Raw genomic sequence first — 24,091 nt, 5'->3', positions numbered from 1 at the left:
AGGATTTGTCTCAGGGAATAAAAAATTAATCCTAATTAATTTCAGGTAAACGTATTTTTTGGCATAAGTGTGTTCTTGCAGTTGGCCACTGTATTGCTTTCCTCAATATGATAAAACCTGAGGGAGGGAAGCTTAACTAGTCTTCTCCCCAGAAGTTTTTGTTGTGTTTTTAGTAGCCTTCATCTTTATTTTTATGAAAACCTACTAAACTTACTATTTGAGTGCTTTAAAAAGTAGTAGATTCCAAGAAATTGGCAAAAGTTTGTTCAGATAATAATAACTCAGCTTAAAAAAAACAAACTTTTTTTTTTTAAATAAAACCTCCCACTTTTGCTGAGACTCAGAGGATAAATTAGGTGGGCCAGTGTGTGGCACAAGTGGTGCCAGTTCTCACACCCTGTGGCTCACCTGTAAAGCTGCCATACAGTACATTTTACCCCTGTGTTTGCTTTTTTTTCCCCTTTCTCCTGTTGGTAGGAAAACCAAGGTAACAACTGCATTCCAGTAGACTTATCAGTGAAACAGGGAATCATAAGGCATGATATTCAAACTGTTAGGAACTACTAGTGACTGTGGTGTGATACAAAGAATCTCTAGGGAATTACAGAACAGTCTGTTCACTTAGAAAAACTCAGCTGTTCACATCAGTTAGGACTTAGTTGAATGCTGTAACTGCAATCTGAAAAGCATTTTAGAAGCTTTTTAAAGTGTTTATTTTAGCCTTCCAGTGAACACTATACACAGCAAATGTTTTGTAACATCAAAGTGGCATCTGTACCTATGACAGGATTTTAAGCTGTTCACCTTACTTTGGAAGGAAATAGTTTTCAGAGCTGAGTAAGAGCTTTTCTTGAAAGCATTTCTTGAATGTTCTGAGAAACTCTTCAGATACATGTCAAAGAGGAAAAGACTCATTCCAGTTATCTCCAAAGAAGTCATGATAGCTTTTGCAGTTTTAGGGTTTTAAGATCCATTCTGTCTAAAGCAGGTTGAAGTGCTCAGAAAATGGGGAGGTTTGTGTGTATTTGGAATGATGGCAATGTTTGCACCACCCACTGTGCAAGGGGCTCTCACTGCACAGAGCTGCCACTTGTTAAATATCCTGTTCTCACTTGTCCTTATTGGTTTTAGCAGTAACAAATTGGGCCTTTTTGCCTTTGTTTTCTTGAATAAGTAAAGTTCCTGGCATGATGCCAAGTAATTTGAATCTGGTTGTTAGATAAGAGATTGGGTTTAGAGGGTCTGTTTTGTTTTAATGTACTTTAGGATAAGTTTGGGATGGTTATTCTGCTTCTTTAGAAGAAGCATGTAAAATAACTATAAAAAGGAAGAGGTCTTTGGGCAGAAATTTGCTAATGATTCTTTTCCACTTTGCTTTCTAGGCTCTTTCTTATGAGAGTAATGGACATACCATATCTCAATTTGGAAGGACCAGACTGTAAGTAGCTTCTCTCATTGTAAAAGTAGTTCCATTCTGACACCCTTCCTGGAGAAGGAAGTGTAAAGATTAATTGTGTATATCTAAAGCAAGGATATCAGCATATTTATCAGCTGTGTTTAGGTTATTAGCTACTTATGAAATGATTTAAATGTGTCTGCTCCCTTGTTTTCCTTTAACAAAATACTAAACCCAGAAATTCTTCAACTTTGACCAGAGAATCTGCATTATAAAGGGGACTGAAGAGAACAAATTAAGTTAATGTAACTAAATGAGAGAGTTTGAAATTAACAGCTTTATTGTTGTTTTGGGTTACTATTCTTATGTACCATATCACATAAAAAATGGGATCTTCACACTGTCCCCTCACCCCAGCAGTAAATAAAAAATGCCAACTAGTGAGTAGCAAATGGTTCTGAAAATCTTGTGGCTACTTTGCTTCTCAATTGCTGTGCAGTAGTACCTCTCCTTAACTTCAGCCTGAACATCAGGATCCTTTAGCCACATGGGATTATGATAATGGAAAAATATGATTTAAGACATTTTTACCCTTCTGGTTTTTTCAGTTTACAGACCTGGAGCTGTAATTAGTTGATAATACCTTTAAATACTAATGTAAATGTCCTTACTGTTAGGGGATGTTTCATTATGAGGGGGAAAACTTTGGATGAGGGCTCCCACTGATGCCTTCACTTAGGAAAATGTGAGGCCCTGGAGGTCAGTCTGGTCCTTGATTAGATAAAAGCTTACTTTTATATTGAGGAGTCAGATACACAGTGTCTTGCAAATGATACCCATTTGGAAGCAGTCCTGATGTGGACACCCTTTCCACTCCTTGCATTGGAAAGCTCAGACTGGAGGGTGACTCTATTAGATGCCAGTGTAATAGTAACAGAATGCAGTTGTAGAGAGATGGAAGTAACTGTTGGAAAGTACATGCTGTAAGGGCATAAATTGAATTTTAAATTCAGTTAGGTGGTCAGATCACTGAGCTCTGGCTCTGCTGGAATGGTAATCTAATTACATTGCATCTTCCTTCCCCAACTGTTTGATACTGAGTGGAAGAATGGGTAAATACTTTGGGTCATTGAGAGAGTGCCAAAGCTACTAATTTGTAAAGATGCTACTTCCACTTGCTGGCCAACTTACAGGATTGTTTTGATACTTTGCCAAGAAGGGTTGCCAAAAAAGAGTCTGCCTCTGAAAGTCTGTCTCTTTTATCTGAAAGGCACTCCTGTAGAACAGACTGATGCAGATATTCTGGGAGAACCTGAGCCAAGGAGGCTCTCTAAGGCTCAAAACAGAAAGCATTGCAGGGTTGGCACGTTGGGCTGGCTGGTTTAGCCACTTCAGTTGCTGTTGTGAGATGGGAACCCCAGTGTGGGTTGAGGAAGCAGTCTGGTGGTTGTTTTTGGGGGTTGTTTTGCACAGAAGCAAAGGCACCTAAAGAGTACAGCCAGGATTCTGTGAGAGGTGCACTTGGGGTCTGTGTTCTTAAAAATGAGATGAGGCACAACTGACTAGGTGACTGTTGTAATTTGTGTGTTTCTGTTTGTCAGGTAGTGAAATAGCAAGTTTGTGCAATTTTTCCTGAAATAATGGATTTCAGTAACATGTGCTAAGTTAACTAGTATTGAATATGTGAATGTGACTTGGATCATACTGTGTGTTAAAAACTCATTTAAAAGAATGAAGTTGCTGCAAAAAATTACTGGAAAAAAAAGAAAAATAAGCAAATATTTTTCACCTGAGTAAGGAGAGGTTAGAGATTCTAAGAGCAGATTCACTGTGAATTTAAGAATAAACGGATACAAGAAAGTTAGGAATATTTTATTTTCTCTAATCAATATAAAAGGGCTGTAATATCTGAAAGTGGAATTGTTCATGCTATGACTTTCTACTACTGGAATACAAATAATTTAACTATGAGTTTCTCTCTGTTCAGTAAGCTGTACAGTGATGAATCAATCAGTTGCTTGTGGGGTTTTGCTGTTTCACTTGTATAGTGCAAAAAAATTGAATTTTAGTCCTTAAAAAAGTTGTGTCCTTTTTGTTTAAGTAGCAGACTTAGGGAACAGGATTTCACCTGTGCTCATGAAGGGACTCCTTTCCTTTAACTATTTGTGTCTCTGTCCAGCCTGACTGCACTCTCAGTGCTCATGTACACCTGTAATTTATCATTAGGGAGTTTCTGGTCAACTCAGAATAATCCACTTGTTTAGGTGAAACAGATTAAAACACTTAGCAATAACAAGTGGCTGATGGTCTGATTTTGGACACCTGCTCTATGAATGAGATGCACCTTGGAAAGCTCTCCTGTTTTAATGCTGAAAGCTGAGGAGATCAGAAACTAGAAAAGTTCTGTCCTGGAACTTGGTTTGGTGCAAGGGATGAGGAGGACTACACTTGTGGACATTTCCCACTGCAGGAAATGCTGTTTCAATTTCTTAAGCAGATGAGCTAGCAGGATTTGGTATATCTCTCATGCCTAAGTGCAGGCACATTCTCACTGTACCTGATGCAGTTTCAGAAATCTTGGCCTGTTATCGTATTTAAAAAGGAAAGGGAAGAAAAAAGCTACAGGACCACATTAGATGACTGTTTTAGGATATTCTAAAGATCCTAGCAGTGACTCTTATTTTAACAAAAGCATTTTTGTTTTGTAGTGCAGCCCAAACGAGATCATGTTCTTCATGTTACTTTTCCCAAAGAGTGGAAGACTAGTGACCTATACCAGCTTTTCAGTGCCTTTGGTGAGTGATGTAGTCTGTCTTGGTGGTGGTGGTGCTGGTTTTTGTTTGGTTTTTTTTTGTTATTATTAATAAGGTAAACTTCTGGTTTGTTTTGTTATTTTTAGTCTGTGGGTGCAGACTTATTCCTGGTATAGGTAATGATGAATCTCTTTGTGTAATTTTTGAATTTCATGTCTTGTGGACTTTGTAATGATGTGCTGAAAATTACTGTTCTTATTAACTGCTCTTTGGAAATCTTTATTTTGGTGCTTGTTGAATATTGTGGATCTTTTATCCTTTTATTTACAGCCTCTCCTGATAGGAAGCAAGAATTTATATAGGTGGAAAAACAGAATGGGGATTGGTGTGGGACAGATGGAGGCTTTAGGAACAAGGTTCATCCTGCAGTCAGTGTAAAGCCAAACTCCAGCATGTGAGTCTAGGCAAGCAATTAAGCTTGAAAATAGCCAAGTTGATTTCCAGATTGTGAACCATCTAAGAGAGAAGAAACAGCAAAAAGGGTGGTTAATAACTGGACCAGTAGTCCTGTTGTTGCTCTACTAAGTATGAAATGTAGGTACCTGGACAGCTGAGCTAATAGATGATGTGGAAGAAGAGACCTTATCTCTTGTGGCTTGGCGCTCTGTCTGTGCAGGTTCTGTGGAGCTGCATCCAGCTCCCTCAGTTATTGTGAGCATTCGGTCTTCACTGCAGCAGGGGTCAGTGGAGTGGCTAGGATTTAATAGCCCCGACTGGGAGATGTAGGAAGAGACAATGTAGAAATGGCAGGATCCTCGCGGAGCTGCTGTTCGGGGTGAGGAACGCGGTTTGTGCCCCTCGGCTCCCGGCGGTTTGTGCCCCTCGGCTCCCGGCGGTTTGTGCCCCTCGGCTCCCGGCGGTTTGTGCCCCTCGGCTCCCGGCGGTTTGTGCCCCTCGGCTCCCGGCGGTTTGTGCCCTCAGCTCCCGGTTTCCTCCCCTCGGTTCCCGGCGGTTTGTGCCCCTCATTGCCGGCGCTTGCCGTGCGTGGGACGGGCACGGCCGCCAGGGGGCGCGCTCACACACAGCTCAAGGCTCGCTTTGGGACTTGCCAATTCCCGCACTTCTGCAGATTTTAGAGCTGAATGTTTTAATATTTTTATTTACAAACTTTAAGTTCGGTAATTAATTAATTAATCTATATTTTTTAAAGTATTCTTGCCATGGTATCTCAAAACAAACTGCAGATTATTCCTTCCAAAATTCTGGAATACAGAAGTACCCATGGTTTTCCAGTTGTAGGTGGATGGGGGCAGAGTGGTACAGCATGAGGTTGAGTGATTTGCCAAAAGCTACAAAAAAAAAAAAAGGCAGTAGCAGACATGAATTATCCTAAGGCATTACATCAGTTAAAACAAAGTGTCTTGAAATCAAGCAGTATTAGTCGAATTTTACAGAAAAATTATTTTAGAATGAAGACAAGCAGAGTTATAATCTTCCATGGAGCTTCTAACAAAATATGGTGAAACAGCTGAAAGGGCTGCAGTGTCACACTTGGAACTGGTTTACATTTGCTACTCTAGAAGGGGTGTTCATGATTCTGAAATCCTTCAGGACTGCCTGCATACCAAGTGGACACCTGTTCATGCAAGATGTTTTTATAGTCTCAGGGGTGAATGTAGTTTCACTGTACAAGTACTTGCAGCACTATGCAGTCTCTTAGAAGACTTTAGATTCTTAAATTTGGATTGTTTATTTGGTCATGCTGATGTGAAATGGAAAGTCATTAAAACAGGACTTGCTGGAATACAGCTTTAGTGTATAGCCTTAAGTTCTACTTAAATTAATGTCTTTGGGCTTTTGATTAAAACTTATACTATCAAAGTATTATAAAAGCTACTGCTTAATTACCAGTAGAAGTCATGTAGGAAATGTACAAGAACAGAGTATAAAAAGGAAAATGTTTCAATGATGTGATCCATCAGTATGATTTTATTCTGTGGATTTAATCTTATTTGCATGTTTGAGTTAATACATGGAGAATTTTCAAATTTCTTTATAGAAGAAATACATTTTACTTGCACCTTCATGTCATAGTCCACCAGTGGCATTCTTCAAAGTGTTGAAGATTTGACGTATTCTAGAAGTGCAGAGAGAGAAATTTCCTGGTTTATTTCTCTAGAGCTGGTGTTCCATTACATTACTGTCCATGGCTTATCTGCACTGGCCTTGCAGTGAGCTGGCCCAGGGCTCTGGTGATTGCTAAATATTGTACTGCAGCTGCATTTGCTTTCCAGATCTTTATTTGCATTTCACCATACTTCTGAAATGCACAATATTTACTGAGTGCTTAGCAGTATTGCTGAATGATTTAATTTATTAATCTTATCTCTCCTAAATTCTTACTTCTTAATAATGATGAAATGTGGCAGTCTGAAGAGAGCATTTCTTAAGCATGGAGAGTTGCATAAGAGCATTTGTTGCGGTTTGCTTCAGATTGGAACTCAGTGTCTGCTATTTAATGTTTGACTTTGTTTAAATTCTGTATTTAAAATGTATAAATCTGAGTATAAAAGCAAGATATGTTGGCAGGTGTTGAAACCCTTTATTAGCTAAAAATACAAAGTCAGAAGTCATATGGAATGCATCAACCCTTCTGCAACAATAAATAAGGATCTGATACTGAAATTATGTGCCACCAATAGGTTGGATTTTTATTAATTTATTTTTATTTGGCACTTAGTGAAAATATGGGTTCTGAAGTCCATCTGAATAATAGCTGAATTCCTTTAGGAAATTTTTTTTGTCTATCACTGATCTTATTTTATACTGAGGGCACAATTGCAAGGTATTCAGGAGAATTTTTCTTTCTGATCTATCTTGCAGTCTGCTCGGGTAGGTTGAAATTAATAAACTGTATATATAGGAAAAGGACACAATCTGGACAGCATTTCTGTGTTCCAGAGTTACAGCAGAATATGGTCTTGGATGTCTGAAATGATTGTTTAGCAAATTTTGTAATTAGTAATACAAAATTGGAGAACATTATACACAAATAATTTTAGAGCAAAGACTTACCAATGCATGTAGAGCAATATGAATTTGTACAGTAAATTCTGTCCTTTAAAGGAAACTGCGTGTCGGGGTCCTACCAAATTGCACTGCAGTTCTGAGCTGCAGTCACAGCTCGGGCCTTGTGTTGTGAAATGTTCATGTCCTGCCAAAAGGATGTTCTCCCTACACCAAAGAGCCTTACCCATAGGCAGCAAAGTTCTTCAAAGGCAAAATTATTAGAAATTGAATTTACGTGCCCTAAAATATGTTTAAAGAAATTCTAACTTCACAGTGTAGGCTCATCTTAATAGCAACCTTAGCCCTTCAGTACAGGGAGATGTCAGAAACCATACTGAATTAATTAGGGTTTTGGCAATGATCAAAATGATTATAACTTAAACTCCTAAATAGCTGGCTACTCAAATGTATAGCATGCGAATGAAATCTAGCTAGGCTTTTATTTTTTTATAATTAGAAAATCTGTTTATAATCTGGCTGGATTTCAGAAGAGATTTCTATAACCTTGTAACCCGTAGACTAAATTAGGTTTCAATAGATTAAACAACTGAGAATAAATGTATTTTAAGCCATTTTGCATCGTTGTTTTTAACCTTGTAATGTCTGAAGGTTAAATGGTGGTGTAATATTATATATAACTTGATTTTCTAGTCTACGTGAAAAAAAGGCACCAGTTTTCAATATCTGAATTGTACTAACAGTAAAGCGCTTAGATAAGGACAGGAGATGTAAATGGATTTCAGACTATAATAAGACCTTGTGTCTGGAATGGGAATCCTTTCCTCTGCTTTTGCTTGATTATGAGCTCTTTTAGTGCTAATGTGACATTTTAAGCCATTCACATAGAAAATGCACTAACTGCTTGATGAATAGGGGGACTCATTTCCAGTCACTGTTCCATTGTAACAGCTTCCAAATGAGGTCCATGATTTTGTGCATTTGTCCTCATATTGACTCAAATTAAGTTTTTAGTTCACATCCAGGAAATTATGTATAGTGGGATTCAAACAAATCAGAGTTTGAGAATTTAGTATCTCAACAGTGGAGTTCTCCATTGGTGTGATCAATCCTCCACTTACCCCTTTCGACTGGAATTTATCATCACTCAAAGAGCTGTTATTTATTTGAATAAAGGGCTGCAATTCCCAGAAAATCATTTCACTTTATTTCATAGACTCGTGTAGAAGCCACAAAGGGAGCATGTGAGGGTCTGGGGTGTACAGGGTGCTCATGCTGCCCTGAATTTCTGAGCAGTTCCAGGCCCTTGTGCAGCTGGGTATGAGCTACACACCTGTACAGTGGACAAAAGCCTTCTCAAGTGCAGCTACTCTTAGTTGGCTTTTTTATGTCATGGCATATCAGATAAAATCTGTGACTGAGTCTAAAATAAAAATAGCCATAAAAATTTCTTTTGCTTTTCTAGGTAACATTCAGGTTTCGTGGATTGATGATACATCAGCATTTGTCTCACTGAGCCAGCCAGAGCAAGTACAAATAGGTGAGTGTTGGGTTTGCTTCAGCATTAAGATTTTAACTGGCTCCTGCAAAATGCTCTGAGCCAGCAGGGTCTTGATTCTAATGGCAAAACCACTGCCTTGCTAGGAGGAACTGGACTTCCATGGCAGCAGCAGCACATGTGTGGCAGCAAAGACAAGCCCAAACTGGACTTGCCTGGGAGTTTTGTGTTTCATTCCATGATCCTCCCAGTACTTAAAGCTGTATGTAGAATAGTGCTGGTTTCTTCACTTGGTGCAGTATTTATTGAGGCTATTTACTGTTACTTTGCACAGAGTGTAACTGTCAAAGACATTTGTGGTCTTCACCTCTAAGTACCCTTTGGACTGCTGCACATTTGGTTTGGTTTACATTTACAAGGAATAAATGCAGTGAGAAGCCTTTTGGTGCATTGTAGAGCACACACAAAAGAACAGTCGTCCAAAGAACCTGGACTGTTAATGTGCCTACACTCCGTGTATGAGCAATGTGCAGTCTCTCCAGACATAAGTTTTAAAATTTTTATTTGAATATTTGAAAATATTACTGGTAGTTATGTGGGAAAACAGTCTTCTTGTTGTGTTGGGTTTTAGGTTGGGTTTGTTTGTGGTTTGGAGATTTTATGTTGTTTTGGGGGTGGCTTTGGGGTGGAATTTTAAAAAGATTTTTGATTGATTGTAGCTGAATCCAGAAGCTCTTAGTGATTTCTCTGCTTCTTTTGGGCATTTATTTGAGTTCTGACCCATGACCTTACTTTAGGGAACAATGGCTGGAAGTAGCCATTATAGATGATCATTTGGGGTATGTTCTGGTACTTTCACCCCCATTTACTGAAATGCTTGCATCAAATGCTGTGTGGCCAGTGAGAGCAGCAGTATAAGTAACACTTCTGATTAACTGGCTAAAATTTTGTTGCACTTAAGAGCTATTCAGACAGAATTCCCACAAATAAAAAAAGAAATAAAACAGATTAGAAAACCCCATTAAGTTTACATCATCTATCCTTACTAAGCTCAACTAAAGAAGCTTTCAGGGCCTGGATGTACAATCAGTGCATTTCTGTAATTCCTTATGAACTTCCTGGGAGTGTCTTTCATACTTCCTCATACACTCATAGCTCTGCAGAGGATATTGAGGGTTCACCAGCAGCCTCCTTAGAGCAATTGCTCCATAGCAGCAAGAGCCATTGTTTCTTCATCCATATATAGATATATAAGAATGAAATAACTTCTAATGAGACGTTCCAGATAAAGAATTATGTCAATTAAAGCCTTCCTAGATGCTGCTGCAGTAAATTCCCCACTGCTGTCACCTCAGGTACTTATCCACTGTGTAAATGCTTGGCATATACATGATCACCACTACTTTTTGTAGTTGTTGTTAGGTTTGGTTTTGGTTTTTTTGTTCTGTTTTGGTTATAGCAAGTACATATTTTGGGAAGAACTGAATTATTGAAATTGAATCTTTCTGGCACTGCTCTGTGTCTTTTTTTTGTGCTTTGACAAGCAGGGAGGCTTGTTCTGTGGCCTACATGCTGGGAAATGTTATTTGTTTGAAAGCTCAGGTGATTATAGTCTTTCATAGATTTTCATGAAATCAGGTTAATAGAAATTCATATACTGAAAGCAGTGAGTCAACCAAGCTGATAAATTAAAGCAACCTCAATTTTATCAAAAATTGTGTGATTTGTACTGTAAAATTGCTTAAAATTCTTGGTATTTTGTTGGTTTGGGAGCTGTTGTTTTTTTCTGTAATAAATGCATTTTAAAATCAATTCTGTTCTATTCCCTCATCTTAAATTCTTTAATGAATTGTTTTGGTAATAAAAGTCACTATTTGTACTTGTGATTTAGTGAGATATGCTTAAGTGAACAACCTAGGAAAAACTATAATGTTGACCTGGTTTTTAACCTGTTCCTATAAATGTCTGCATCTTCTGGACTTTGTAAAAAGCCTTGGAGGACTGTGAAACAATATGAATACAAGGCAGGATGTTCCTGTGGGTGTACTTCTGTGCTTATCTCTTGAAGAGGTTTCTGATTTTGAGGTGCTATTTAGAATCTGTATAGGCACCTTCTATCTTAAGCTGATACAGGAGAGGAGAGCAAAGGGATGGGCAGCACCATGTACAAATTGGTGTTACCAGTTTGGGTACAGCCTGCAGATAGTTGCTCTTATCAAATATACTTGAGATACTCTGGTCAGCTAATCAGTCACATATGTTAACATTTTAATGCCTTGCAGCAGAAATTGTCCAGGTATGCTTGAAAGACTGAAAACTGTATATAGGTTAACAAAAGGGGCCATTAATGTTACATTGAAAGTTAGACTAATATTTCACAAAATATAGTTGAATTGTGCTTACATCTTGGTAATGTCCATGGTTACATCATCATGTACATGTTTCTTTAGCATTTATGGCTTCTCTGGGAGTAAGTTTGTACATTTGCTGTGGAAGAACTCAGCCCTGAATGTTGTGTAAGGGACAATTTAATTCCATTTAGGTTAATTTAAAAGATGCCTTCTGATTTGGGATGTTGAGTCTTCTGCTTTCTGTTGATAAAATAGGCACACAGCACTGCTGCTTCCACTCCTGAGTTTTACTTTGAAATACTGGACTATGCATGTGCACTTTTGTCATCATGGCAAACTTCTGGATTGTTACATGTGGCATGAATAGCCCTAGTAGTCAATAAATAAGGCTGTGGAACCATATGGTGAGTATTGAGAGTAAAACAAAATGCCACCTTAGCTAAGTGCATACTGTTGCTGTGGCTGAGGCAGTGCTCCCATGTTTTAAGGAGAACACGATCAGATAAGGTTAATGCAGCATCCATACAGAGATCACTTAAAGGCTTCACAGGTGAAATTTTACTGGAGTATTTCATAAGCTTAAGTGTTTAGAATTGCAGCCTTAATCTCTATAGCTCTGTGTGTTTATTGTATTTGTATATTGTGGCTTTTCTTTTACCTACACGGTTCACCAACATATTTGTCTTTTTATTAAGAGGCTTAATATTATCAGTGGCCATCTGTCAGGATGTTGCTCTGCATAAAAGCAAGGACTTGACAAAAAGGTGTCTTTGTAAACATTCCTCTTGACCACTCAATGACAGTCAGCCTGTTTGATGTCTTCCCTAGTAAAGAGGGAAGGTGCCATCCTCTAGAAATGCTTTTCCTAAAATAATTTGCAATTACTGTTGTTCTGCTATGAGACAGAAACTTTGGGGCTGCACTTAATGTGAAATGCAGCCACATGGTGTTGGTTACTAGGTCAGGTTTGTCACAGAAAGATTTGTCTCATCTCTTAAAATTTAAAGAAATAAATAAATAGCCCCCCTGAGTTCTCTTTAGTTTTTTAGAATTCACAGAGCATTCTAGCAGTGCATTTCTTCTGTTGGGAGTGCAGAATGACCTAACTGTATTTGCTTTCTTGGCAATATGGACAGCATCCATCAAAAAAGCATCAGAGGAGCTGCTCTTCAATTTAAGACCATGCAAGATTTTTTTATCTCTGTGGCTCCTTAGACTTGTCCATATGGCTTCATTTCAGTTTTTCAATGATGAAGTAAAATATTCAGCATGTAACATTTTATATTAAGTATATATGCTATATATGTATATACATGTATTTGTGTGTGTATGTACCTTATGAATGGTTTGCTGTAAAATACATGCCTTATTTCAAGAAAGTAGACTTGACTTTGTACAAAAATACTGACTCTTGCACAGATTTATTTTAGAATTATATTTAGGCCTCAAATGATTTGTTTTTCTTTCCTGAGAAAGGGCTGAGTTTATCAAGGAATTAAATGGCAGACCCATAACTTTGGCTCATATCTTGTAGCAAAACAAATAATGTTATTGTGTTTTAACAAATGAGTATGTATCAGATGATCCATGGTAACTTTGTGCTTGATTTTAGCAAGTAAAAACATGCTTGAGTTTAACTAAACAAATTTTCCCCCGAAGAATGTTGGCTGGCATGCAGTAAACTCCAGTGAGCCTTATTAATTCATTCATGATGCCTGCCCCATAACTTCATGGGCAATAAATATTGCCCTAATTCTTACAAACAGATCCTTCAAAGCTCAAAACAAATATAAGGGAGATGAAAGGAGGTATGTCTGACACTTGCTGGTTAGTGCAACTATCTCATGGGGTGTTAATCATACAGACTACTGCTGTCTGTACTTGGGATTAAAATTAAATAGTCAACACTCCTGCCTGGTTTTATGTATGTTGCAACAGCAGCATCTATATACCATGACAGGTATTATAGATATCTCATTTCACTGTTATACAGCAAATATTTCACTGTTACACAGCAAAATGGATGATCTGTCCTGAAAGGGGAGAAAAAACCACATCCACCCATCTTCCTCACCTTTTCTGAAATTTGGTGTTGGAGCTTGCCATCTCTAGTGCTTGCACCAGAGGTAGCACAGAATACCTGTATTTATAACAGCTCAGCTAGAATCCCAAAGTGGGATATGCATCTGAAATGGTTCTAAAAAATGGGAAGTAGGTAATAAAATCAGGATTTTTGTCTCCACTACAATGGCAGTATTTTAAAATGTGCAGAAAAACAATCTGAGGTTGGAAGGGGGGGGTTATTTTGTTTTGTTTACATTTAAACTGGTTTACTGCTTGGTTTACAATACTTTCTTTCAGAGAGCTAGGCTGAAAGCAGCAGAAGACACCAGTTGACAGTCAGTTTAATTTGCTGATTCATCTGTTACAGGGATGGCGTCAGGCCAGAGCTTGGCTCGCAGACTAAAGGCTGAGAGCTGTGAAGAGCTGGGGCTTGAAGGAATGTTGTTAAATTGTTACTGAGTGGAGGCAGTGAAAGTTTTTTTCTTTAGTTTTAAAGTGCTTCTAATTTTGCATTGACAGAAATCTTTCTACCTTGAACTCGAAGTGTTTTTCGGTTAAAGGGAGATCAGACATTAGAAAGATACAAGGATGGAACAGCTGGCTGTTAGTTAAGTGCTTCTTCCATGGATATCTTGTGCAACCAAAAATGCAGCTCAAATAAGCTTATGTTTCACAGCAATCAAACAGAGTTTTGGCAAAGGCTTTGCAAATGTCGTCTTTTCCTGGCAGGCTTGCAAAATAAACCTGCTGGGTTAAGTAATGAGACTAAAAGGGAAAAAATCCAGGAAATCTTTTCTTGCCAACAAGCAATCTGGAAGAGGGTTATGACTGAAGAATTGATAGTTTCTAATTTAAAAGAAATGTCTTAAGTAGATTTAACTCTTTTTGCACAAAGTCTGACTTTGAGAAGAGCTTTGAGCATCTAGTTCAGACATTGTGACTTCTAGAGAATATGGCATTTTGGGTTTGTTTTGTTATGTTTTTTTAATTGCTAACAATGGAACTCGAAATTGTTTTATGAACAGAACAAATAGCTTGCAGCCTTCTGCTTTTCAAAATAAGCTATTTCAGTAGAGGGCATGCTGTCATTTAAGTGTTTTGTATATAATATCATTCTCCTCCTCCATAGCTGTAAACACCAGCCGGTATGCTGAAAGTTATAGGATCCAGACATATGCAGAATATGTGGAGAAAAAACATGAAGAAAAACAGGCCAAGAGAAAATGTACAGAAGATAGTTGGAAGGAGATGGAGAGGAAGAGGTTAAAAACCCAGTGCACACCTTATGTTTCCCAGAGTCGATACTACTGCGTTAACAGGTGAGATGTCTGTGCTGCCAGCTCGTGTTCTTACTGCATTTCTATCCAAAACCAAGCCATTTTCAGGTACTTCTTAACTAATCCAGGACATTTTTTCTGTAGGTATTTCTTTCCATATAAATCAGCAGTGGTACATCAGCAGTCACAAGATGATAGGTAAAGCAACAGAGGGAATTTCATCATATAATAATGATGAATACCAAATGTGATCAGACTTTTAAATGCTGGGATCTTGAGGGCAGGTCACATCACAGCTTCTGAGCTTGATGTAGCAGCATAATACCTTATAACCAAAATTTCGAAATTATTTTCTTTAGTTTTATGACACTTGTGAATGGCTTGTGTCATGTGGACACTTAGTTGTCATCATATATCCTTTTAAAGACCATGTTGGTTTTGGGCTGCTGATAATAGTGCCACAAAGAATGGTATAAATTCCATGGTGATAATAGTGCCACAAAGAATGGTATAAATTCCATGGTGATAATAGTGCCACAAAGAATGGTATAAATTCCATGGTGATAATAGTGCCACAAAGAATGGTATAAATTCTCTTCTAGAGCAGTCCTGATGAAGTTGTCCTTATGCTTCAGAAATAGGATGGCAAATGATGATACTTGCATGGCATTAAGCTTTTAGTATAAAGCTTGAAAAGGGCTTTAGTTCATTATTTAAGGACAAAATTAAGTCAGGACATGATGCTTTTGGTTCTGGTACAGTATGTTCCCTGTGTTGCTGTGTGTATTTCTTGTTCCATATTTATCTGTTGATATTAATGACAGGTTTTGGATATGATGGTAACAGTCAGCTTCTTTCTCAGTCATCTGTGTAGCTGAGCATGTGAAGAGATTTTTAGTGTTAATATAATGGTATAAATAACTTACCAAGTTATTGCCATTCTTCACCCTCCCTTCTCCTGCACTGTCCCCCCAGCTCTATGAATTCTGCATGACAATAAGTTTGAATGGAGTGTGTAAGTTACACTTCTCTAAGCAGATCTTTTGGTTTGTTTTGGGGGGATTTTGTCTCCTTCTCCTCCCTGCCCTGTGGTTACACAAACCAAACTTGGTGGTAATAAAACCAGTGCTGAGGTATTTCTGCTTTATCTTTCTTGGAATGCTACATTAAGTTCTAGTTCTCATGATATCTTCCTGTAAATGTTAATCTGTCAAGTAACAAATTCACTAAAATTGTTCTGTTCTTTTCTCGACCTTATAATTTTGCAGGTGTGTATTTTGGCAAGCTGTCAGATGTTCATGGCTTTTGTCATGCTGGGTATTCTAAATGTGTTATAGACATGTTTGATTCAAAAAAACATATGGAGGAATGATGATACAATCCATATCAAATGAAGTTAGTTTAATGGAACTGTAGTACTCAGGCTCCTGGGGAGCCCATGCTGTGGAGATGAGGAGCTCTAAGGTTTCTCCTGGCACCAGCCTGCACGTGGCTAAGGCTTAGCTCTGTAACTAAGGTGGTAGACTATTTAATAGTCTGGAAATATTTACTTCACCTTGAGTTTGCTGCAAAGAAACACTAAGTCCTAGTTTTGTTCTTGCCAGAGGAAGTGCCTCCTCTCAATGAGTGCTGGGGTTTGGGTACCTCACAGGATGCAGGCAGATGGTAATGATGGCAGCTGATGAAGAACAGGAAATGCAGAAAGCTGATTTGCTGATCTCTTGCACAGAAGATGCACCACAGATGTGTCATTTGGAAAACTGCTGAACAAAATTTTCAGTAAATTCCCTAAAAGTTGACATACCCCAGTGAGTTATCTGTCTAAGCACTTATTCTCCTTGAAATTTTTTAATACCTTTTTTTCACGTGGTGTTGTAAAATTCTAGAAGAAGTAGCTTTTTGTTTCACATGATCAACCACTTGATAGCCTTGGATAGCAGCCTTTATTTTGTTGACAGATCTCTTATAATTGATGTTACATAATTTTTTGTTCTCTTATTATTCCATTAATAAAGTGATTTGGTTCTGTCCCACATTGCCTCTCATGCAGGTCTTTTGACATGTTTTTCTTCATTCAGTTTTATTTTTTACTGGTTATATTTAATTCTTTTGTCAATTTATGTTTTGTAAATGCTTCCTCTGAAGTATAACCTGTTTAGATAGAACATGGAACTGCAAACCATGATCTTTGATTTCACTCAAGATGAACTCTTTATTTCCTAGAAGAAGGTATATAAAAATATTTCTATCTAAAGGTATATAAAATATTTCTATTTTATCTATTATATACAATAATTTTAATATAAGATGTAATATCAATATTTATATAAACAATTGGGACAATTATGTATGTGTGCATGTATATTTGTCCAGATTAGTTGAAGTCTTATGTAGCTGAGCACTCAACTGAGCTGGATACTGTGAAGTATCCAGCAGCTGATCCCTTATAATAGCTTCATGTTACTGCATCCTTTATTTATTTATTATTTAATGAGCTTGCTGCATCAGCTTCTGCCAAGGAGCACAGCTGCAGGATAGCAGTTTGTCTCCATGATGACAATGTGTCCTGGTTACTTTTTCATTCAGTAAGGAAGTTGCTGAGTATTTCTTGTAAGGAACTTTTGTCTTAAATTGACAGATTGATAAATGTGTAACAAAGGTTCTTTAATTCTTGTCTTGTTGATAAAACAGTAGTTCTATATTGTAGAGGAACTTCTCTTCAGAAAATAAAGTTTAATAGTATTAATAGCTGTCACAAGGTAAAATAATTTATAATTAATATGTATCCCTTGCATATAACTTAATACTACCCTTAAATAGAAAAATTGATTTCAATGGAAATATGCCTAATTATTAATGTAAGATGGAGAAGTCGATGAAAAACTGCTGCATTTGACAAAACTTCAAGTAGTAAATAAGATCCCCTTGTCCAGACTGTTGCTATTCAGAACACACATAGGAAACAGATGGAACTGGCTGTGTTGTGCTTAGCAAAGGACTGCCTGCCAGCTCTGCCATGACTGTTACATGCATGGCTTGAAGAGCTTTTCCTTAGCAAAACAGTGTTCAACCATAGCAGGAAAAGTCAAATAGGGTTTGCTCTATGGAAAACTAGGTACCCTGCCCTGTTTGTACTTATTCTCCTGATCATCATCTGGAGAGAGTAAGGAAGAGTAAGGGCAATGCCAAAAGACAGTGTATGAAGTGCAAGGAAAGGATGAAATATTCTGCCTAAAACTGTGAGTGATGCATCTTCTGTCAAGTCAGGGTGCTGTTTGTAGCACCACTTCCTTGAATGTCTTCATTTTGCCAAAGATATATAATTCTTGAAATGTGCAAGTGTTTCTACTTGGTTTACTGATGATGATTCTTTTGGTTTATTACAGAAATGGTTGTTTAGAGTGGTTTATTACCTGCTAAAGAATAGGAATTGCAAAAGCTGAGGTATTAAGGGTATAGATAACAAATACTGCAAGTAAATTATTATAGTGTTCCTGCTTGTAGTGTTATTTTAGGTGAATTCACCTGCTCTTCAGCTGAAATGACTGATTTTTATGATGGATCAGTATCTACTCCCACCCCTCAATGTTGTTTCAAGTGTCAAGAGAACTTAGTTTTGTGTAAATGAAATTTATTTGAAATTGTAGGAACTCATGTATCCAGGCCAGTTACAAATACCTTGTTGTGATGAAGTGTTTCTTTGAAAAATCAGACATGCTTTTCCAAAACAGAAAATGCTAAATGCTACATCATCATAATTGTTTTCCTACTTTTTGCTCCCCTCCACATGCTGATTCTTTCAATTTAATTACCATAGTCCTATTTGGATTGCTGCTATTTAGTACATCTTGAAATATCTTCTCTAGAAAATAAAATGAGTTATTGCCTGGATAGCTGTTGTACAGGTGTGTTTTGAAACCTGAGTGTTACATGGTTAGAGGATGGTGTAAATCTGTGTCTCTAAATGGTTCATAAGGATCATAAAAGAAGTCTGTCTGCATTGGGCAATGACTGAAAGCTGTTACTGTGTTCCAGTCTTTAACTTTGTTGTTTCTCAGCTGAATGAAGAAGTTGAGGCAGAAATGTGGACATGTCCAAAATAACTGTTCTAAGTAGAAAACTGAACTTGGAGTAGTGCTGTAACTCGTATATGCAACCATACTCATTTACTGCTAGGTACATAAATAATGTTGCTGTAATCTTAAATCTTATTTAAGGTTAAAGAAAAACAAGACATAAAAAAATTAACCCTTTCCCCTCCAGAAGCCATGCAATCAATGAATGAATAGCAAATAACATTATTTGGGAGAAAGGAAGACAATGGTTCTTCATTATAAAATATGTTTATTTTGTATTTTGTGCTGCCACTTTTTGGTGGTGGGCTTTTTTTTCCCCCATAAGGTATCTGCAGGAGGACCATAAGGCCTAAAATTAATTTTTATGTTGTTCTTTGGTACGCAGCTAAATGTGCACTGAAGGTCAAGAATTTGTTTCTCTTTATTTGCAATAACTTCACAGGAGTCTCATGTTGGAAAAAATTAAATTCAGCCATAAGACCATTCAAGAAGGGATCTTCTTCCTACAGTGAGTGCAGGTTCCCTTCTGAGAGCCAAGTGCTGAAGAAATCCTGTGATCATAATTTATGGTTCCTGAGTTTTTTCTTCCTAATGTATTTTTCAGAATGGCTTTCCCCAAAGTAGAATTCTTACAAGCTTGTCTAAACTTATTTTTTAAAAAATAGTAGTTTTTCATTTCCTTATGCTACTTCTTCCCTAGATTTTTTTCTTTCCAACCCTAGTTTTTGCCTGTTTTGCAATCTTGAAGTGTGTACATAGGATTAACAGTTCTATCCAGCTTTTTATTGGTGGTGGTTATGGTATGACTCAAAATGATGATTTGTAAGAAATCATGCAAGAAGGCCTTCTGTGTGTGAATGTTTGGAGGAAAAACCAGCTATTCATCAAAGTAAATGGTGTTTGTGCTCCTAAAGTGGATGTAAGAGCATGAGACGTAATCATATGTTTCATCTTTGTTTATTGCCTTTGGACATCCCAGACAGACTCTGTTTTAAGTTGCAAAATGTTCAGCTGAAAAAATTCCATTTCAAAGCCAAAAGTATACTGCAAAATTTAACAGTTCTTCCTTTAGCTGAAACCTTACTGAAACACTGCAATTCCCTGCTGTTGATTGAAAAGAAAAAAAAAACCTTGTAAAGCTTTGCTTTATAAGTTAGTATTAAGATTCATTTAACTCACAGAATAGAACATGGCTTAGATGCATACAGCCATGTTGTGTAGTTCTAATTAAAAACAAAAGTTCATAAATCTAAAACTCCCCTTTATAAAATTGGTTGTTCTAAAAGCATTATATTAGACATTTAAGTAGCTGGTGTTTACATATCTAGAAGTTTATAATGGGAACTGCTTTTTAATTAGCCCCTTTGCTACCTCATTCTGTTTTATACTCATGCTAATTTGGTTTTAATATTGTCAGTTGTCTTTTAAGGAAATTTAACAATAGCATTGCAGTGGAACAAAAGCCTACACAAGGTTATTTCAGTATGTGCTGAATGGAGTGGAGCTCTGAGTTCATCTTTATACTCTGTTAGTCAGACTTCATTCAAATGCTGCTAATTAAATGAGTGTGCAGTTTTTTGTGCTCTTTATTTTACTGGTCCCATGAATAACAGGACTCTGCACTTGAAAGCCAGATTTAAATTTTATATGTGGAGCTTGATATTTTCCTCTACCTTTATATATAAATGCTTTTAAAACTACCTGGAGTTCCAGGAGAGAGGTGAAGTGAGCCTGTAGACTCCTTCCATTTCAAGATGTGGTTTTGAGGCTTCAGTTGTGCATGATTTGGTGTCTATTGACAGTGCTTTAAAGAGCTTGCATAGCTATGAGAATAAAATGTAAAACTGTGCAGGGATAGGGAACTGATTTAATTACATTTCAGATGAGTGATCTCATCAGAATAGTAGCTGAGACATCAGTAGTACAGAAATGAATACCTTGATCTACAGAAGATCAGATTAGATGGCAAATTTGAGGAATTTTATAGTTGGGCCAAATCTTTCAGATAATGTAATTTCATGATACACCACTTAGGACAGTTCATTCTTCTACCTTCATGTACAGCAATGTGTACCTATGTACCTGTGTCTTCTTGACTTTTTCACAATCATCTTTCTTCTATGTTCCAGTTTTACAGGTACCAGTACAGTGGGAAAGAGAAGCATGAGTCCTATTGAGGAAGAAACTGTTTCTGATGATACGGAAGAGGGAGAAGGCCAAGATCCAGAAAATGATCAGACAGAGTCCTGTGCAGAGTCCCTTCCAGATGGCAGGAAGAGAGCCAAAAAGTTGAAAAAGATCAAGACAGAACAAGTTCCAGCAGGTAAGTGCTGGAACCATGTTAATGCACATGGTTTTCTGTTCTGTTTGGAAATGTTCTAGGCCTGAACAGAACTGAAATTCTTTTCTTGAAAGTCATTGCTTCTAGCAGTAACTTACTCCATTACATTCAAAGTTCTTCTTGAAACTGAAGACTGCATCACATAAAAATTGTAAAAAAACTCAACAAACGCAAAACAACATCAAAAAGCAAAGAACTCAGCCCAAACCAAAAAACTCACAACCAACCAAAGGAGTCAGAATTTAGTTGATTTATTACTTTTGCTTGCTTTCTTTCTTAAAATAAAGCTTTTTGAATATTTTTTAGGGTTTTTTTTTTTTACTTTTTTGACTTTGTAGATAAGGTTACTAAATGTGTTTTGCATTGTAAGCAAAATTGAAGGCACTCTGTTTTGATGTATGCATTAATTCATTCAGTGTTCTGTGTGATGTTTGTAACCATAATTTTTATTTGGCTTCATTTGGCTGAAAACTTTTCACCTAGGGCTGATGTGAAGGTGGGTGTTTTCAGATTTTAATACCTATTTTTTTTTTAGCCAAAATACTTTGAACTGAACATCTGACTAAATGCAGACAGGTTACAATCAGATGATTTTGTTTCACCTTGTAATTTTTGCTGTTTTGTGAGTTACTGCAGCTTGTGCAAAAAAAGTAAATAACTATCCTTAGATCACATGAATTTAAACATGAAAATATTTTAATTTTATTGATCTATTTCTTGTTGATTCTATTTCAATGTTTGTTAGTAATTTCTTGCAGAAATTGGACTATAATAAAAATTAAATCATATTTTAATTCAGTCCAGATGACCATACCATATTAGTCATCTGGAGCACTGCCTTATTGAAGTATATTCAAATATTCATAATTAAAACTTTGTTTCAATAACTGCACTAGCAGCTTTTATCCAGAAAGTAGTATTGTATACCAGACATCCTTTCTCCCAACTTGGGAGAGTGAAATCTTTCTTAGCTGATTCAAAAGCTGTGCTTAGAAATTATTTTCTTCTTTTTGTTCAGTAGGGCAGTTGGGGCCTGTAAGCATATGCAAAATGACAAGAGTGTCTGTAATTCTGAGTATAAAATTCAGGTTCTTATTTGGCATTATGGGAATATATGTTATCAGTATTAATGATTCATCTTTATTCTCCAGTTAATTTGGGATGGAAATACTCTTCCGTCTTAACAGACTAAATAAAAATAATGACAAGCACACTTGGGAAAATAGTATTGAACTTTATCATCCCAGTAATTGCAAAACCAAAATTACCTAATTACTAGGGTTAAAAATACATTATTTACCATTTATGTAAGAAACTTGAAATTAACCTTTACTTTTTCTCTTTTTTTTTTAAAGTACCTATTCATAAACAGTCTCTTGGCTCCTCTTTGTAAATATTGACTTGCCAGTAATGTATCTAGAGCCTCCCTCTTTAGGAAAATATGTCTTAATATCCTCTGAAAGAACAACAACAACAAAAAATCTTGATGTAATTTTTATTCCATGATTCTGTCTTCTAGGAAGCCTCACAACTAGTTCCACTGGAATTTTTGAGGTCCCTGAAACATGGTAGGAAACAACTGCCTTAAAAAGTGGAATTGATTGAAAGCAGTTGAGAGAATACACCTCTTGGAAGCCATACTTTATTTAAATAAAGTGGTGTTAACAAAGCAGTATGTGTCCTGAAAATCAGTTTAATTCTTTTAAACTGTTTCTTGAACAATCACTGTCAATTTTACTCGTGTGTACATCACCTAGTATATGACTTGTCGTTGATCCTGTGAAATCCTTGCTGTTGTAACTGATGTTAGGTTTAAGAAGCAAGACTCAATGTCCTTTGGTCACCTCCCTTGGCATGCTGGCTGTGAACTGTACAAGAACTGGCACTCTGTGATTTTGTGCTAGGCTGTTTCCTTTGCTTGGGGACTTACCACAGCTCTCCTAATATTTAACTGTTTTTTTAGGCAGCTTCAGTATGCTGTCAGCATTCTGGAAACAGGTAAAACTGCAGTTTTACTTATTGCTTTCTACCTGTTACTTTATCCAGGAACATTTTTTGAATTTCTGTTCTCTACCCCCACCTCCAGTGCAGGTGGTATTCATCTAAATACCAGCCTTACACATACCTACCCTTTCAAAAAACTGTAACTTAAGTTTCTTAAACATTAATTTCCTGGTGGGAGGTAGTTTTTCTTTGTTTTCACATCTGTTGTTCCCACTTTTAAATCCTGACTGTGTAAAAAATGTTTTTGGTAAATGTGATAAACCTGCTAACTGCACCAGCCCTTTATTTGTTTAAAAAAGGATCTGCATTGGTAGATTTCAGAAAATGTTTGATATTTAAATTTTTGTATCATGGAAATAAAACCAAAATATGTATTTCCATAACATGAAAATTAAAGACATTTTCTTAGGAACTGGTTTGGTTTTATTTATTAGTGTCTGAAATGGTTTGAGTGAGATCTTCTTTTTGTTTTCCTTCTTCCTAATATAACAATTTTTTGTCATCCTGTGAGTAGCAGACCCTTTTATTCCGTTGACTATTTTCTAGATATTTGTGAAACGTAACCAAGAAAAGCAAGCCTATTGTCATAAGATTTAAATTGCTACGTGTTTCCCTTGGAGGGGTGAAAACAAAAGAATTCTACAAATCAGCAAATTCAGAACCATTCCTGTGGAAGAGTGGAATATTAAGAAGGCTTCGTTATCTTATATTTACACTAGAGTGGGAACCACTGTCTGTTAAACATGGAATAACCTGTTTGAAGGTATGTCAAAATTTGTGGGTTTTTAAATGATTGTGAACTTGCATTGCCAAGAGGAAAAATAATTTCAAGATGTTAAATGTGAAATGTTGCATTTCTAACCTTAGAATGCTCCCAGAAGTACTATAATTAAATTGTTTAATAGCAGTTCTATCATCACATTCTCACACTAAAATGTGGGAAAGAAGACTTGTTATTAGTGATGCAAGGGAAAATTAGTAACTGAACTCTTCTGCTCTCCAGAATCCAGAGACTTTTCTTCCCCAAGACTCACGATCGTGGAACTAAATACTTAAATCACTTTCACCTTGAGTTCCAAACCAATTGTAAATTTAGTTCTCAGAATATGTGCAACACCTAGTAACAGTCAAATGGAGTCTTCATCTCTCCTTGAGGTGATTCAGGTAAATCACACGGTGTTCTATCCAAATGTTGGAGTGAGTTATTAACTGTATATCCTAAAGAATTGGCTTGGCATGATTTGGGACAGAGCTTGAGTATGATGACAAAAGGGCACAGAAGCATTTAAGGGGATTGTCAGAAG

General features: G+C 36.8%; 1 protein-coding gene across 3 annotated transcripts in view; it reads left to right on the top strand.

The window, feature by feature from the left end:
• Positions 1-23,199, top strand: part of PARN (poly(A)-specific ribonuclease) — a 41,763-nt gene extending 18,564 nt beyond the window's left edge. For all 3 annotated transcript variants that reach the window (XM_054643594.2, XM_054643591.2, XM_077186999.1), the window contains 6 exons: positions 1,383-1,438; positions 4,105-4,191; positions 8,642-8,716; positions 14,219-14,408; positions 20,572-20,765; positions 22,303-23,199. In XM_054643594.2, the coding sequence (XP_054499569.2) occupies positions 1,383-1,438; positions 4,105-4,191; positions 8,642-8,716; positions 14,219-14,408; positions 20,572-20,765; positions 22,303-22,355 (655 nt within the window). In that variant the 3' untranslated portion in view covers positions 22,356-23,199. The remainder of the gene's footprint in view (positions 1-1,382; positions 1,439-4,104; positions 4,192-8,641; positions 8,717-14,218; positions 14,409-20,571; positions 20,766-22,302) is intronic.
• The last annotated feature ends 892 nt before the right edge of the window (positions 23,200-24,091 follow it).

Source organism: Agelaius phoeniceus, chromosome 16 (genome assembly GCF_051311805.1).
Source record: "Agelaius phoeniceus isolate bAgePho1 chromosome 16, bAgePho1.hap1, whole genome shotgun sequence".
NCBI classification, from domain to species: Eukaryota; Metazoa; Chordata; class Aves; order Passeriformes; family Icteridae; genus Agelaius; species Agelaius phoeniceus.
This window is presented reverse-complemented; position numbering and strand designations above follow the sequence as displayed.